General features: G+C 41.2%; 3 protein-coding genes across 5 annotated transcripts in view; 2 read left to right on the top strand and 1 right to left on the bottom strand.

Moving 5' to 3' along the window:
* Positions 1-17,640, top strand: part of rims3 (regulating synaptic membrane exocytosis 3) — a 223,713-nt gene that overhangs the window by 18,431 nt on the left and 187,642 nt on the right. The window lies entirely within an intron of this gene.
* On the bottom strand, positions 5,378-17,328 carry rbbp4 (retinoblastoma binding protein 4). 3 transcript variants are annotated; one of them, XM_079653002.1, is made up of 12 exons: positions 16,933-17,328; positions 16,175-16,325; positions 15,944-16,089; positions 15,573-15,746; positions 15,293-15,411; positions 15,042-15,202; positions 14,816-14,942; positions 14,532-14,609; positions 14,236-14,312; positions 14,013-14,070; positions 13,802-13,912; positions 5,378-6,038 (listed from the first exon to the last, which is right to left on the bottom strand). In XM_079653002.1, the coding sequence occupies exons 1-12, from the start codon at positions 16,946-16,948 to the stop codon at positions 6,030-6,032; spliced, it is 1,227 nt and encodes a 408-aa protein (XP_079509128.1). In that variant the 5' UTR covers positions 16,949-17,328; the 3' UTR covers positions 5,378-6,029. The 3 variants fall into 3 exon arrangements, with proteins under 3 accessions (XP_079509128.1, XP_079509126.1, XP_079509127.1); XM_079653000.1 differs by lacking the exon at positions 5,378-6,038 and adding an exon at positions 12,112-12,945 and having other exon boundaries at positions 16,933-17,323; XM_079653001.1 differs by lacking the exon at positions 5,378-6,038 and adding an exon at positions 12,112-12,945 and having other exon boundaries at positions 15,293-15,408; positions 16,933-17,322.
* Positions 7,922-11,822, top strand: sync (syncoilin, intermediate filament protein). The gene is made up of 6 exons (XM_079652999.1): positions 7,922-8,064; positions 9,081-10,616; positions 10,706-10,920; positions 11,033-11,240; positions 11,396-11,520; positions 11,603-11,822. Exons 2-6 carry the CDS (start codon positions 9,141-9,143, stop codon positions 11,649-11,651), a joined length of 2,073 nt encoding a protein of 690 aa, XP_079509125.1. The 5' UTR covers positions 7,922-8,064; positions 9,081-9,140; the 3' UTR covers positions 11,652-11,822.

Below are 17,640 nucleotides of genomic sequence, written 5' to 3'. Positions count from 1 at the left end.
CTGTGGAGACCAGAGAGATGTGAAAGAGATCTGTTTATTCATGAACCCATGATTAGAGACTTACCAGACCTTGTTATGTATGGATGATGAATATTGCAGAAAATAAGGCAGTATCTGGAAAACTGTGTGCATATGCAACTACCCAAAACAAGTTCAAACAAATCTGAAGACAAACAGCAAACACAAGGAGCCTAAAATGCCTCACAAGTAGGGCTAGCAATATGTTGTCAAAGTATTGGAGAATATACAACAATGAACAGAGTGAGAAATTGAGGTAATTTACACAAAAGTTGATGAAACTATTTACTTAAAGGCACTGTTATGAACCTAAAGGTATAGCGCTCAAGAAGAAGCCAAGGGATCATCAATACCAAGGGTTGGATGGACCAAATGTCACTGCCAATAATTGAGACGTGTCAGTAGCACTAAATTATACTATATATAACTAGTACTCCGTATATACTTTGAATTAATGGTCTGGCAAATGTACTATCATCATATCACTGATATAACAGGTAGTTAAATGAAGGCACTAAAGTAGTACGTAACATGCATAGAACATATTATCGTCACCTAATGAAGTGTGAGGATAAAGCTGATTTAAAAAAGTCCAAAAATCGTTATTGGCGCAGAAAGGCACCTTGCTCAAGAATATTTGAGGCTGTGAGATTGAGCAATCACACAGTGAGCTGACAGCAGCATCACAGTAATGACAGTAGCATGACCTTTCTGTCAATGACCTGGGTGTAAGTGTATTTTAGTTTGTATTAAGGCAGGAAGTCCACACTGCAAGTTGGGATAAGCTGAGCTCTCTCGGACCAGTATTATCGTTCCCGACCTGCCTTTGTCCGGCCACACACACATTCTTTCTGCACCGACTGCTTATCTCTGTCTATTCCTCTAACAACAGCATAACATATTGAAACTACATTGAAAAAAAAACACCAAAACATTTCTCAACTGCACTTCTCTGTTGTTATGCTCAGATACCTTCTTTAGTATGTAATTAAAAGTGCTAAAAATGAACTAAACTCTCCAAAAGTTACATTCCACAGCCCACTATTTATACAGTCAAGGCTGGGAGGGGTGGCAAGAGCCATTGAAAGAGAAATGAGGACAGAGAGAGAATCAAGGCATGTAATAATAGTTTTAGAGAAAAGAAGGAGATGTTCCAGGTTGAAACTCAGATGTGAAATACAGAGGGGACTCAACAGAGACAGCTTTGTCTCACCAGCCTACGACTGGAATAGATGTCTGTCTCTTGGCAGTGAGTTCTGGTTGGAAAAGGGGTAGGGAAAGAGGAATGAACAGAAGTATAAAGCAAAGTAGTGAAAAATGCAACGAAAAAGAAAAAAGGAGGTTAAAAAAAGGAGCCTTCGACTCAACTGCACTCCAGTTTCCCCTGTCCAGACATGTTTTGGCCTTGGTGATAGGAGAGCCATTCACTGTCCCTACCACATTCCTCTGACCTGCCTTCATAGGAGGCCAAAAAAGATTGGGTAATAAGGTTATAAGAGCAGGAGGGAGGTGTCCATGTCATTCCCCTTCTTGAGGAAAGGGAGAAAGTAGAAGAAATACCGTTGAGACATGTCGCTAGTGAGAGATGAGGAGGACAGGAAACAGAACATGTGGGTTGAACCAGCTGAAAATCAAGCTGTAAGAGTTGGCTGTTGTTTGCTTTATGGTGCCTCTAGGGAACAATTTTGTCCAACAACCAGACGGCCTAGATAGACACTAGGGCTAAAGGAGGGTCATGGTCTTATAGCTTTCATTTCTACCCTTAAACAAAGCAATCTCCTCCAAACACTGCAGTTTGTGAATCTTAAAGTGACCACACCCTTTCAATCAAACAAACAGGCGTGTTATTCTGTTCCTGTAAATGAATGGCCATGTCAGTTAGGCAAATTACATAACAGACCTATAATCCAAATCAATTCTGTGTAAATTGCCATTTTGTAAACTAAGTTGATTTGAAGCTGATGCTAAATACACTTTTGTATCATCTGTAGTGCTTTGAAAATAAAAATGTGATGGAGATACTAAAGAAAATGTACTTGAAGTGTCAACCCTGAATTCGTTTTTCTATCTCTGATACTGTGTATGTAAGAGGCCAGGGGGTGGGATCTCCATGTGTGTGTAACCCTGTCATACTGTAGATCAGCTTTTTGAACCATCCATCAAATGTTATGAGCCAATCAGTGTTTGCTTCTGCCCAGACATGTCAATGCTAGCCTAATGATGGTTCTTTCTTTAAGTTGACATGACCATTTTCTGGACATACATAAACAGATATAAATCAACTTTATAAATGGTCCATTTCAGTTACCCTGGATCTTGTGCTTGTACTTAAAGATTAAAAACCGGAGTAAGAGAAAACTTCCAAATCCCTTTGTTGGTGTTCAGAGTGAGACTGTCTGCACAGTGGACAGTAAAGTATTTCCCAGAATCCCAGAGTGGTCTGAGCCAAAACACACTGGCTGTGTACAGAGCCATGTGGCTGGCAATTCATATACACACAAAGATACACACTCAGAGACTAATACACACTATTTACTCAAAAAAAGGCCAGATATACTTGGGCTTTGATACACAATACTTGAATGAAAAGCAAACCTGACTACATGACTACAGTCTGTAATTGTTCCCTCTGCTTTACTCCTATTGTGCCCTCTGACATTTGAGTATTTTGCTATCTAATTAAATATCTCTCTAACAATGGTCCATATATACGTTAGGGTTTGTTACTCCATAAAAATCCATCAGTGACGTTTGTATTTATTTCTTGTAAAAAAAAAAAATGTTCATTGATACATTTTATATTTATCCTTCTCATGTTAATCATACTGTACATTTTACAGAACTATTTATATCTGATTATATAAAAAAAAATCAGCTTAAAGCTACATTTGGACGTGAAATATATGGCTTCCATACATCCTTTTAGGCAACATCGAGGCTTTTTTAAGTGAGAAAACATTAAACATGTTACGTTAAGGATTAACTACTCCTTTAAATAACATGACATGAAATATTTTTGCAGCAGGAATTCCTGCGAGGGTGTGGTTGCTGCTGAGTTGTTTGGGACTGGACAAAAACAAGCCACAAGTTTCCATCCAACTATTTCTCTTTTTTTTTTTTCTTCTTTCTTCTTTCTTTGCAGTTAAACTATCTGCCTGTTTTCGATCTCTCAGGGGGGGGTCGTTTAAATGAAGCACTGACGTCTGTCAGCCAGGAAACCTGAGTTAACCTCTGTCGAATCTTTATTAAAATAACAGGTTTGGCACAAGCACAACATCTAATTAGGATAGCTGAAAACAGAAAACAGAAACCATTTCTGAAAACAACAGGGATTAAAAACATATTTGTGAAGTCCCACTCCAAGGCTTTTGGGAGTAAGGACCTATTTTTTTACTTTTGAAAAGTCATAAAACCTCCAATTATATTTCAAGAAGCAATCTTAATACTTAATAATATTAGTGCCTCTATCACACACACACACACACACACACACAGACACAGACACACAGACACACACACACACACACACACACACACACACACACACACACACACACACACACACACACACACACACACACACACACACACACACACACACACACACACACACACACACACACACACACACACACACACACACACACACACACACACACACACACACACACACACACACACACACACACACACACACACACACACACACACACACACACGTTTGGGATAAGAGCTAGCTTCAAGTGAAGGCTGTTCTCTTTGAGCCTTTATGATGGATGGTTTTGCTAAAAGCGGCACCAGCAACTGGGTGAGCCTCTACTGGAGAGAGATGAGTAAGACCAGTGGAATGCTACAATTTATACTGACTAGTGTGCTGGATAATATGTTGATGTACTTACTGGAACCAAGTAAGACCTACTTGGACTAATGTTGAAACAAGACCATAAATCTACAGCCATGCTAGCAGCTGTGTGAGAGCGCACTGAAGCACACGGGTGCTTTGAGATACATGGTAACAAGTACGTTTAAAAGATAACAATTAGAGCTTAAATCTCAAAAGTACAACTAGGGGTGATTGGAATTAGGGCTTTTATTACTTTTGAATGATGATGGCATAAAATAAGGAATTAAATAATCACCAAAGGGATTCCAATTCCTTCTGACGGGGCCGTGATTGTTTGTACAACATTTCATGGCACGACAATTTAATAGTTGTCGTGACAGCTCGGTCAAAAGCAGGTATCCATCTCGTGGTGGCAATAACTGGAAAGTCAGGGGGTTTTCAAACTCGGAGGGTAAATTGTCTGGAAACCATTAACGCCTGTAAAATAAATTGTGCTAATCCACCAAGTAGATATTAAGATAGTCCACAGGATATGTGAACACTTTAACCTGGTGGTTGCACCAAAGAATACATCAGCTAGTCATGGATATCTATACCCACTTTCATGGTAATCAATCCAATAGTTGTCAAGATATGTTTTGCTTTAAAAAAAAAAAGTCATTGTGAAGGTTGTGGAAATGGCAGAAGGAAAGATCAGAAGTATGTATTGTATGTTGACTAAAGCAAAACATTTCCTAAAAGGACTGAAAAATACATCTGGCTCTTGCGACACTGACTCTGCAGTCTCTGAGTCCTCCCACAAAATACTTGAGTAAATCAGTGAACATACGAGGGTTATGTTCACACACTCATACCTGTCCAACTCCTAAACAAACACCCTTACACTGATGTAAAGCAAGTCTGTGGTTAAAGATGTACAGATCAACATTGAACATCTCCTAATGATATAATTGTTATGGCTGTTCACTCTGTAGGCGAAATCTGTCAACTATGACTGAACCATAAACTGATGTATGATTCTTACTGACTGAGCATGTGACCTGTCAGCTGCGGTGTCTCTTCATGGGAACTGGTTGTGAAGGTGATTTCACTGAAAAATAAGAAATTGTCAAGGAATACAAGACGACATGCACTCTGTTCCCCAACTCTGTGAAACTTCTCAAAAATGATCAGAAGTAGCCTAATATAAAAATAGTTGATGTGAGATTAAAGAAAAATAATTGAAGCCCTGTGGGAACAAACCGGAGCAGCTCTGTGTCTTTTTAAGGGTAAAGCGTGTATGTCATATTTGAAGAGAACATTCTTAATCCAGAACAGTGGAAAAACCCACTAGAGAAGGACATGGGCCCCCTCCTTTATTATATTAAGTGATCCCTTAAGACCAAGAAAAGCCAACTGGTACAAACACTGGGTGGCTGACGACAGTATGAAGATGGTGGCTGACAATTATGTAGCAGAGGCACTCTCTTTAAAGTAAACACACGATAAGGTCACTGTCATTAAAACACACTTAGCCACAGTGAGACAATGCTTTATGGTGCCCCACATGACAGAAGGCAGGGAACAACAACGTGAGAGAACCGAAGTAAGAGTTCGAAGGTTTGTTCAACTTTCTTTTCAACATCAAAGAAGAAGAAATGTGCCAAAATCACAAAAATTACACAAAACGGACACTTTTCAACACAAGGGTTACTTTCCCCAAAACGTTCTTGAAATATAGCACAGTTTGTTTTGATATTATGAATATTGTTATGAAGAGGTACTTAGTATTCCACCAGTCAAAATGATGTTGGAAAATAAAAATAAAACAGATGGTCATTGAACAGATTTTAGTAAATGATACAATAAATACTGTCCGGTTGTTTCTTTAGCCAATAGATTCTGCCCTGCCATCCCTTTCATGGCAATTTAAATAAAAGAAACCTAAGAAATCATTCCTACAATATACCAAAGGGTTTGAAAAGTGAAAAAAACATTGATGATTTCAACTGGAAGATATTAAACAGGAGGACACACTGACAGGATGTTCTGGTGAGTTTGGACAGAGCTGCAGATTGGAGCAGACAGTAACACACCAATGTCCAGCATATGGTGCGTCTCAGTGGGACATTCAGACCTCAACCACAACGCCCCCTTAAATATGTGCTTTCCCCCTTGTCCTGGTGATCTACATCATCTACGAAGGGAAGCAGAGAAAAGAGACTGAAAAGATTATTTGTATGGCAGGCAACGGAAAGTCACTTTTTAGAGTCTATTGGCCGTGCATCAGCACAACAGGTTTGAAGAGTGTGCTGCAACAGTTAATCCCTCGACATAATGTAATCTAAATTACTGTGTTTCTCCCAAAGCCTAGACTTGCCAAAACAAAGAGTCATAGTGGTCAACAAGAGTGATTTAGATAAACATTACATCTATTCTTGAGCACAAGGCATGTCATCTTATCATGGAAACACTGAATCAGAATGTCAAAGGAAAGGCCGTCATTGTTTTATAGGGTGTGAACTGCAAATGAAAGTATATTTAGTAAGCCTTCGCTAAGACATTTGAGAAGAAAGCAAGACAGACAAAGTAACTTTGCATGCTGCTGTCATTGTAACATGATAACAACTGCACAATATGTTTGCTATAATATTAGAAATCACAATCACATTTAATGCTGTTTTAAAAAATAGAAAAGCATAAAGAAAGATTGGGAACGTTTGAAAAGCTTCCTAAATAAACGATAGTATCTTTTTTAGAAGTTAAACAGTGAGGCCATCTAGTGGTGTCTGACTGCAACGTATATGTGGAGCAATATTCAGAAATAGTGTTTAATGAAAGGTATGATATAGGAAGTAAGCAAACACATATGTATAATCAATAAAATGGATGTCAAAGAATAATAAAATATTTTTATTTAAGATAAAGTATGTTTTTAGAGCAAACATGTACAGGTTGCAGTTTTTCCACTGATGTCTCTTTCTCAACATTCCACCTAGTCCATCATCTCCTCCTTTATCCCTGGAAAATGTTTCCCTTTACATCTGCCACATGTTTCCATGTGTTTGACAGACCTGTCTCTTCCTCGCTGCCCTCTCCCTCAGACTACAGAAGACCACCTGTGGTCCATTGTTGGGGTCAGAAGTTTAGGCTGAAACCAATCCTCCCTTAGGAAGTGGCCAGAAAAGTGAGGGGTGCTATTTTATGTATTTTAAGAGTCGATAATGAGGAGGCATGGGAGGACTGCTGGAGGCATATTCTCTTTCATCGTAAACATACACACACATCATAAACCGCCTCCACACACACCCAACTCTCAACAGCCATAATAAATGCATCCAGCTGTAACTCCACCAGTCAATCCAGCGTTAAAATCCTTGAGATGCTTTCACATTTTCAGTCAATTATTCAATTTCAGGTTTAAATTCACCTTCAGTTTAAAGGTGGGGTAGGTAATTTTGAAAATTTGAAAATACACAGCCGGAAAAAATCTGCCACTTCCTTACAGAGCCCCTCCTCCAACACACACGAACGCGCACATGACCAATGAGGGCACGAGATACGTTTGTGCACAGATGGAAGGCTGACAGGCAGGTAGGCCATCCAGTTATTTTAGCCGGGCCGGCTCAGATGATTGGTCGTGCTTTTTACAGCGCCACGGCTTCCACAGATGACATTTTTTTATGGATTTTTTGTCAAAGCACTTCAGATATTCATTGCTATCGGGATGTTAAGAGCATTCCATGGAATATAACAAAAAGTGTATCTCGAGCCGGTTTCTCAAACTTACCTACCCCACCTTTAATCTGAAATCCCTGGGATAGTGGGATAGAGGATTTCCGCCGATAAATTATACAAAAAGAAACTTGTGACATATGGTTACCCGGGGTTCAGTAAGATTCTTAAAGGTACATTTTGAGACAATCCTTCATGTCTCTCGGGTTGAAACAGCCTGCAGTGGCTCCTCTTTCTGCCAGCCAGTGTTTATTAATAAACCTAAACAGAATTGAGGTAGTCATGGTCACACATAGCAGCACAGTGACTGAGAGAGCGAGGAGGCTGGGTCAACTGTCTTTACTCCCCCCCCTTTGCCAAATTCATGCACACACTGCTCCCGCTCACTCTTTGCCGCTCACTGCTGGGGTTTGAACCTGAACTCACTTCGGAGAATTCACGTCGAGGAAAACGCCTAAAGGCTGAAGAAACGACAATATTCACACAAAGTAAGTGAATTATGATTTCATGTTTACATCTGATGGCTGATGACATTTTAATGGAAACTCGTGAAGAAAATCCAAAAACGAACTGTCATTCATGCCGCTTTTAAACTGTGAACTAATGTAGCTTTTTTTTAAATTAATACATGTATCCCATGAGGCTTGAAAGAAAGTTATTATTTATATGATGATTAGTGGAAATACGTGTTCTTAAAGCTCAGCAAATATAGGCCAGAGCTGTTTTGGGTGCCGGAGGTCTAAAGGAATGTGACTTGTGCCCGTGCCTGTCCTGCAGCAAGACAGCTGATGACTTTCACAGGGCTTTAGCCAGCCTTGCATAGCACAACAACATCCATTCCAGTAGGTTTTTAGCACTCAGCATTATTTTTTTATGTGACCTTGTTCAAGACGAAGATGCGTCTTGAATTTTGGTTTAAGAGTTCTGGCGAAGAAACAGCTTCTATCGAATAAATCACACTTGTTTTCTATGCCCTTTCTACATTACTAATAGGTACCGATGATAGAATTGGGTCAATTTGATCAATCTACCCTTTGAGAGTCTCTGTATAGTTTTTTGGCAAACACCTCAAAGGGTGAAATTACAGCTTCATTATTCACCAGGGAAACGCTCAAATGCCCATCCATCGGCGGTGTGACATGTTATGATAATATGCTTTCCAATGTAATCTGTGTTATGCCACTTGTTAGTTTTGTATGTGTTTATTTAAGTAGTCCATGTGGTGTTCATGTAGATGCATGAGCAGGCTTGTTTGAGGTGTGTTTCAGATCATTGCCAAGCATTCAGTCGATCCCTGTGGGCATCTAGCTTTCCAGGACAGCTGCTAGTAGCTTACCATCTGCTAAAATGCCCCCCTGCACACCTCTACGTTTACAGCTGTCTGGCCAAAATATTAACGCAGGCTGAGTATGTCTGACTCGCGACATGACCGCCTTGACCTACAGCTACCATGTTTAATATGTATTAGCTAGGATTACTAACCTATTCATGTGCTTTTGTTAAGGGATGGGACAGTTGTAAAGGAGACTCTTTCATCTGAAGTGGCTACAGCAAGGCAAAACCAATGGAGGACGATAACATTTCCTCACCTGGGGTCAGGCCTCTTTTCATTAAAGAAGAGGATGACGATCCGAACATAACCCTCATGGAACAAAGAGAGTTCAACATGGCACAATCTGGACTCACCTTCGCAGGACCACAGCTGAATCAATCATCTTTAATCAAGCCATACTTGCAGGAGATGGATGGCTTGTTGAAGAGCTGCGAGGAAATCACTGGTCTCTCTTTTGGCTCTCGATTCAATGAAACAACCCTGGCCGAAACATCTTATAGCCACAGCAGAGAGGAAGTCAAGGTAGAGAGCTACGGGGAAACAACAGTTTCTCCCCAAGCATATCTTTCCACAAGCTACATTGACACACACATGGACGGGTCTGGAACAGAAGACCAGCCAGCACAAGGCCAGTCGCAAATGTTGGGGACTACTATAGACAGGTGTCAAGTGACCTCAGAAGATTCTCACCAAAAAGCAATGCCTCTCACCTCAGCAGGAAATAAACTGAGTGACACCATGGTGGCGTACGAGGGTCAGCTGTTGGGGATGTTGGCTATGTTGGAGAGCTGTATGGAAGAGTCTGGGATGGATTTTGAGCCCCAAGGCTGGGCTACAGAAGCAAGCCAAGAGTATGTACACATCAGTAAGAATCCTCATCGGGGTACAACACTGGTGCCCATTCAGCAAGAAAGCCCAATGAGGTTTGAAAGCCAGCCGATGCAGTTAGAGTCCTTGGTTGGCCAACATGTGGAGGAAGACAAACCTTCCAAGAGAAGCAGATATGAAGAAACAGTGGGTTCAGCAGCAGATGGAAAGCAGAGTGGCCTTTCAATGGAAACTCTTGAATGGCAAGACGCGGACGCTCTTGATCCTCAGTTTAGGTTTTCAGAGCCATCAATGCCATTTGAGAGAAAAGAAAATGCTCTCATGTACTGCGAGGCGATGACAACTACTAATAAAGCCACATCCGAAACATCTGACATAAGTGGGATTGAAGTAGACAACACGGAAGTGACCGATGAAGAGAGACAGGAGGATCTGGAATCTGGCTTGAATGAACTTAGCGCAATAGGGTGTAGGATGGAGGAGTGTATAGATGAGGTTCAGCAGTTACAGCAGAGGAGAAAGGAGTTACTGATGGAGGTGCTGGAGTTGAGAGGGAATAAAGACACTGAGGAGGCCAAGGTGATCCATGAAGAGGAAACAGAACAACAAGTTGAAAGTAAGGTGGCGGAGCTGATTATGGCACTGAAGAGGGAGGAGGAAGGGAGAAGAGAGGAGAGGAAGAAAGAGATTCAGAGCCTCAGGGAGGAGAGAGCAGAGGAGGAGAGGAGGCTGTGGAAGGTGAACCTGGAGAGGCAGGGGCTGCATGACGAGCTCAGAAAGCTGAAGAGGAGGTTGTTCTCCATGGTTAGGGACTGCGCTCACAACCAGGCCGCACTGAACACACAGCACCGTGAGGTGGAGCTGCTGAAGAGAGAGGAGGTAAGACATTCCTCAGGAAAAGTCCTAATATGTGCAACGCATCTCAGACGAAGCCTCGAAGTAAACTTATTTGTATTCCCATCTTCCAGGAGAGGCTGCAGTCACTTGTGCTCCAACTGACTGAAGGGTGCTCCCAGCTGAGGGCAGCGCATAATCAACGGCTCTTAGAGCTGAAGGCGAAGCTTCATGCCCAGCGCTCAAGTCAGACCCCCAACACCCAGGATGAGCTGAACCGGAGCAAGAGGCACTCCTGTGGAGACATCCAGCAGTATCTGCAGGCTGGGCTAAAAGCACTGGAGGACAGGTGCCGTCTCCGTTTAGTACTGGTCATGATACTTACTTTACTTTTAATAACACTTTGAACGCAAATCTTTCGTGTCTGATCTCTTTTATCTGTACACGGTTGTCTCGGCCAGGTATGAACCCATTCTGCTCACGTTGCTGAAGAGAAGGGAGACAACAGTGGAAGCCCTGGTGAAAGCCAGAGAGCAGGCCCAAGAGATGAGGGCCCAGCTCAGACCCCTAAAGGAGGAGATCCAAAAGCTGAGTCTCCAGAGGGCGTGCTTAGAGGAGAAACTCAAACTGATTTGCATACATAGGAGAGAGGATGTGGGGCAGTACAAGGTAGGCAAGATGGTAAATGGGTGTAAAATGTGCAAGGGAGAGAGAGGGTAACAATCTCAATGGGGGGTTTCTTAGGTAGACCAACCCTGTGCTTTACTAAAGGCAGGGTCATCTGACTAATAAAGCAATACGCCGCTGTGCTATTTTTTTGACAGGAGACAGTGCACTTCCTGGAGGAAAGCAGCCGAGAGCTGAAGACAGAGTTAAAGATTCAGAAGAGAAAAACCAAAGAAACAGAAGAGCTGAGAGACAGACTTACCAAACAACTACTCCTTTACAGGTACGGTTTGGTATTCAGTATCAATTATTTAAAAAACAAGAACATTTGAAACAGCTCTAAATGAAAAACATTTTTCTTACAGGGCAGCCATTGAGGACGTGAACAAGTGTGAAGACAAGGAGAACACATGATTTTAAAACAAACTGTTAGTTTTTCTTTTAGCAACATAGTGAACTTCAAGATTCAATTAATGCACTTTACACACATTGAATGCAGTAGGTTTTAGAACAGTCTGTGAAGATGAACTAGACTGAAGCTTGTAGGACGTTTTTTTATGAATAAAGCTTTTGTGTTGGTTGTAATCCAAGTGCGACTGACGATTAATGTCTGCGAGATGAGGAGAGAGGGGATCATGTACTTATAAGGGCAACCTGGATGGAGGTCTAAACAGTGGGACAAAGAGTAATGGAGTGAGAGTACGTACGGCAGACAGGAAAGCACCAACACGTCACACCAGACACATAAAAGTTTCCTGAGGTGTAACTCAGGATAGTTTACTAAATACTTCCAAGCTTAGCAGGGCGCTGATCCTATAACTAAAATATGCAAGTAACACATTCATACTGAGAGACGTCGACGAAGCGCACCCAATGACCAACGAAACACATTTTTATTAAGAATGCAATCACTGTACAATACAAAATATTGAACATAAAAAAGTTCAAGCACTAATCTATAGCACGATATTTAAATGATTAATATACGACTAGGGTGAGGGGAGGTGGGAGGACGAATGAACACTTCAAAACACGAATGTTATTTTCTAAAATAGTCATTTAAATCGAGAAGCAGCTGGTGTGAACATCCAGAACAAGTAGGTGATGACCAAACTGAAGCAGGGAAAATATGAATTTTTTTTAGGCTGGCCTCTTTAGAAGAAACAGTAAGCAGGCAGTTCATCTTGTCAAAAAGCTGGATACATTTAACTTTCCTGCGATATGTCCGAGGGACTTTTTTTGACAACAGGTTGTTTGTGAATTGACCACTTGTTGTAGGCTTACAGTATGATCACCATCTTAGGTTCTTGAAACGCATTTAATTTATAATCGAAAAAGAACTTCATTTCAGTACACAAGGGAGAGCCAATTACATTACAAAAATATATATTTTATAGGCAATGCGAAAAACCCAAGTGAGATCCATCCGGCAATAAGTTACTCAGTTTAAGGAGAGTTCTTCACTGTAAGTATTCGAAAAAGGTGTTACAGGATTATTATCTTACTTGTATTTACAGGGATTTACAGCATACACTTTCCCTAAGTACAATAGAGAAAGGAAGGAGGGCTAAGTAGCTGCATGGAAGTACAGAGGTGGCTGTTGGCAGTTTGTGATACGGTTGTAGTTTAAGACACAGCAGAGAGATTACACTGTGGCCTCGGGGTCTGTCGAACCCTCCGGATCTTCATCATTGTAGATGTTCTCAGCCTAAAATGGAGAATCAGTGTGTTAGTCAGTTAGCCAGTCAGTTAATAGATCAACTTTGAAGCTTCAAAGAGACACATTTAAAAAAGAAAGGAGTAGGAATACTAGGGCTGTGCGATTATGGCAAAAATTGTAATCACGATTATTTTGGTCAATAATTGATATCACTATTAAAAATGATTATCCATTTACTTTGAAAACATCTATTTATTGGAGAAAAAAATGTGGATAGTATGTTTTTTTACAGTTGATTACCCTAAACTTTAAGTATAATTCAACTGAAAAAACAATTACATTTTTTTAATAAAAATAATAATCGTTTTATTTCGATTACTTTTTTTTCGTAATCGTTGCAAGCCAACCTCGAGAATGAAATACCATTAATAGCACAGGCCTAAGGAATACTGCTCAGCTTTAGCTTTTCTTACTATTATCACAGTTCAGTGTTACAGAAAAGACAGAAGTGAAAGAAGGGCAAGACAATTCGGTTAGTAAACATACCATTCCTCTCTTCGGCTCCCTCACTTTTCCCTCACTGAATCATTCCAAATGATAAATCAAGAATCGATCCTGACTGAGATGTTCTCTTTGCAGCTAGTAGTGAAACTGTCAGGAACTTCGTATCACGCCACATTTCCCTGAAAATTCTTTGAAGCCTGCTCTGATTCACGTTTTAGTTTTGGTATGAGAGATGGAAACCGGAGAGCAGAGTTGCCTGCTGTTTGTGACCAAAACATGTGGCTGCAGAATGTATTATGTTCCACATGTTCTTACAATAAAAAGCAAAAGGAGTAGTCATGTTATCTGCCTGTCCCTACAAACGTGCAATTCAATAAAAAAGTGGTGTCAGCTGTCTTACCATTTGCCAGACTTGCATAATGTTGTCTTCAGAGACCGAGCAGATGACCCAGGGCTCGTTGGGGTTCCAGGAGAAGTCAGAGATCTTGGCTGTGTGGCCTCCATGGATAAACTAGAAGGTAGAAGAAAAAGCCCCCCATGTTTATTACCATTATACAAGCTGATGTGAACAATAACAGATCATCTCAACTTCTACAGTTCAACAGGCTCACCAGCAGCTCGGGTGGGCCATCCTCTGCATCTTCTGGTGACTGCTCCTCTCCGATTTTACTACAAAAAACAATGCAAAACAAAAGAGATGAACTTATTTCCAATGTCTTTTCAAGTATGACAAACCCTCACATGAAAGAGATCATCTCGGGTTAGCGCAAAGGAGCCTGAATGCAACACAGCTGAATTGTGTGGACATCAGGGGAAAGATGGTAAGTTGTTTACCTGAGGTCCCAGACGTTGAGACGGCGGTCTGTTCCACTGGATGCCAGGATGGTCTCATTATGAGGTGACCACTGAACCTGGAAAAGCAAATCACACATATTAGGTGTTGATACTTTGGATTTATGATAACTTTTTGGCGTATATAACAGAAAGTCTTCCATGAAACAGGAAAGCATGTTTTCTCTTAACTGGAACATATAATTGCACAATTGTTTAATTTTCATTTATTTTTGCACACACTTCATCCGGTTATCCACATTTCAATAAAGTGTCATCATGATTGATAAACATCCTACCTGGAAGATCTCATCTTTGTGCGACTCAAAGGAATGCAACTTCAGTTTTAAGTTTCTCAAGTCCCAAAGAGCCACAGTCTGTGAGCGAGAGAGAGAGAGAGAGAGAGAGAGAGAGAGAGAGAGAGAGAGAGAGAGAGAGAGAGAGAGAGAGAGAGAGAGAGAGATTTCACACACTGTAGTTGCAAAGTCAATGAGTTAAATGCATGTGATTTCATGGAGTTAAACCACATGCTGTAAATCAATCTAAATAGCAACAATTAAGATGGAGTGGAATATTACGTTACCTTGTCTGCAGAGCCGGAGGCCAGAATGAACTCGCTGTAAGGGTTGAATGACAAACAGTTGACCTCTGCTGTGTGGGCGTCGACGGCATGGCTGGGTTTGGAGGTGTTGTTTGAACGAGTGTCCCAACTGAGGTGAAACAAGACAAATTCAACAACTGTGGAGAAACAACATCAAATATTCTTTCTGGTGAGTGTTCCTCCTGTCAGATTTGACTTGGCTTCTTACATCATGAGTTTTTGGTCATCGGCTACAGATCCGAAGAGTGACTCGTGAAGCAAGTGCCATGAGACGTCCTCCACCACAGCAGTGTGACCAGTGAAGATGGTCTTTGCCTCTACGATCTTCCCCTCCTTCGGCACAGCACTTATGTCCCACAGACAGATTGTCTAAAACACAAACAGATAAAAACACATTTGGTGAGCTAATAAAACGACTAAGTTATGGGAAGCTTCTTGATGCAATGAATTTTCTCTTACATGGTCATCTGAAGCACTAAGGAGAGAGCCGGACAGATTTGGATTCCAGGAAAGACCATAGCCTTCTTTCTGATGGCCTCTGAGGCGAAGATCGGGGTGACACTCTCCAGAAGCATCTGCTGACAATTGCATTTATAAATAGTTTGTGTCTTTCACAGCATGAAAAAAAGCAGATAGTGTAAAGAGGCAGTATAATTAAAACACTTTTCCATAAGTCACTTTACTTTCAAAACAAAATGTCACCTTTAGCAGTGTTATGTGCTGTGTGTGAGCTACATACCTGGTTTGGAAGGGTGTTTGGTGTAGTCAAACACCAGCACTTCAGAGGTGGGGGTCTTGGTGGCGATGATGCATGGGTTCTGGGGCATATAGCGGGCACGGTTAACCTCTCCTTCATGGTTGATCTTGATTTCTATCTCGATCTTGCCACTCACTGAACCAAAGCCTCCAAACTCTGAGGGGAAACAAAGAAAAAGTGTTTTAAACAAAAAAGAAGCTGCAATTCGCCCAAGAACACTTGAATGGTTTCTCCAGTGGTCCCGTGAACCAAAGAAAACGATGTTATATGCAACTAACACATTCATTTGTCACTTTTAACAAATGGACTACTGTAACTGCCTGTCATTGACACTTACTTAGCCGGTAACCCACCTCCTTTTTCGCTGTCATAATGTGATGCTTCAAACTGGGCGTCATCATTGGGTAGCTGAACGCTGGCAATGACTAGGTGATTTTGCTCATCTGATGTATGAGTGCCCAACACCAGACGGTGCACACTGTAGTCCTTCCCCTCCGGCCTGGAACGAGGAGAACAATTCTTGATTATTATTGTCATACACAACAGTTGAGTGCATGTTGGCATGTGTGTGTAAAAGCATGTACCTGGAAACATCAGGCAGCCACTGGGCAGTTAGGCTTGGCCACTCTAAAGCATGGGTCATAACCAGGTCATACAGAAAGGGGGTGTTTTTCTTCCAGATCTTGTACTCCTCATTTATCACCCTCTCCTCAACCGCATCATCAAATGCTCCTACTGAGAGTGATTACAAAAAGATGTTAGTGCATTTTGAAATAGTTGGAGAACAACCATTAATAAAACAACCCTTGAAAGATGAATGTATAGCTTCCATTAACTGTTTATGAAGGTTTAACATCATGGAAACCGCCAGTGTATCTCAGAAAGTCAAGGCACAAATGAAAGGTTATACTATGGAACTTAAATAACAGCTGTATACGCTTGCCTTTGCAGACGAAACAAAAAAAGACATGGCCTGACTAGTGTTCAGAACGTAGCAGTACGGGATCATGTTTTCACAAACACATCATTTAGCTTACCATGCTATCATGATTATGCTAGGGTTAACCTACACGTTACTTTTTATTACGTTAACTGTGTTGAGCTACGGCCTCCATGGCAAATATGATGTATGGTAGACAACGCCAAACGGTGTGGAAACAACAAGTGCAAACTACAACGTACATTGTTACAGCATACAAAGAGCAAATGCACCCGGCTTTTGTTATTACCGCTTATGGCTTCTGCGCTACAGCAGCTAGCTGCTACCAAAGCTAACCAGGTAGCTAATGCTAGCTAAAACATGTCAGATAACAACAAAAAACTATAAAATATATCAACTTACCTTCCTTGTCCGCCATTGCAGGTTTCTTAACCAGCTGATAATCCACAGAAACCTAGAGAATTGAGATGCTGAGCCAAAAATCCTTGCCTTAGGTCCTCCTTGTTGTGTGCCAGCAGAGCCCCGGTGCTGTTAAAAGCACAGAGTGAACAACGCTAAGCTAACAGCTAGCTAACAGCCGATTGTGAAAGACGTGGGTGCATTCGCGCGCTCTCTCCAGTCATTCAGCGAATCAGAGCACTGAAGAAGGGAGCCGTGCTGACCACATCACCCAGTGGGACGAAGGAATGTCAATCTCTCATGGGTGTCACTTTGTTAGAAAAGTGGTGGCGACAACTTCTCCATATTTAACATCAGCATAGCAGAAGACAGAACATGTCCCTCCCCTGGGTGTTGAACCTCGAGCACCTGCATGAAAAACAATGCATAGACCTCTGGACCACCAATGTGTTTTAAAAACAATGAACGCTCAAATATAGGTCTTGCTGTGATGTGATTTTGAGTGAATTTGTACCTTTATGCAATCAACGAGCACACAGGTATGGAGGACAGAACATGACATAAGTAACAAATAAATAAATGCATAAATACAAAATAAATACAGGAATAAATAAACACTAAATAATAATATATAAGTTGAGAACAAAACAAAACACACATATCTTTAATGTATTTCTACATTTATTTTTGACTAACATTCAAATTAATTTC

Source organism: Notothenia rossii (genome assembly GCF_949606895.1).
Source record: "Notothenia rossii genome assembly, chromosome: 10".
NCBI classification, from domain to species: Eukaryota; Metazoa; Chordata; class Actinopteri; order Perciformes; family Nototheniidae; genus Notothenia; species Notothenia rossii.
Note: the sequence above shows the minus strand (reverse complement) of the source record. Positions and strands in the feature narration are given on the sequence as shown.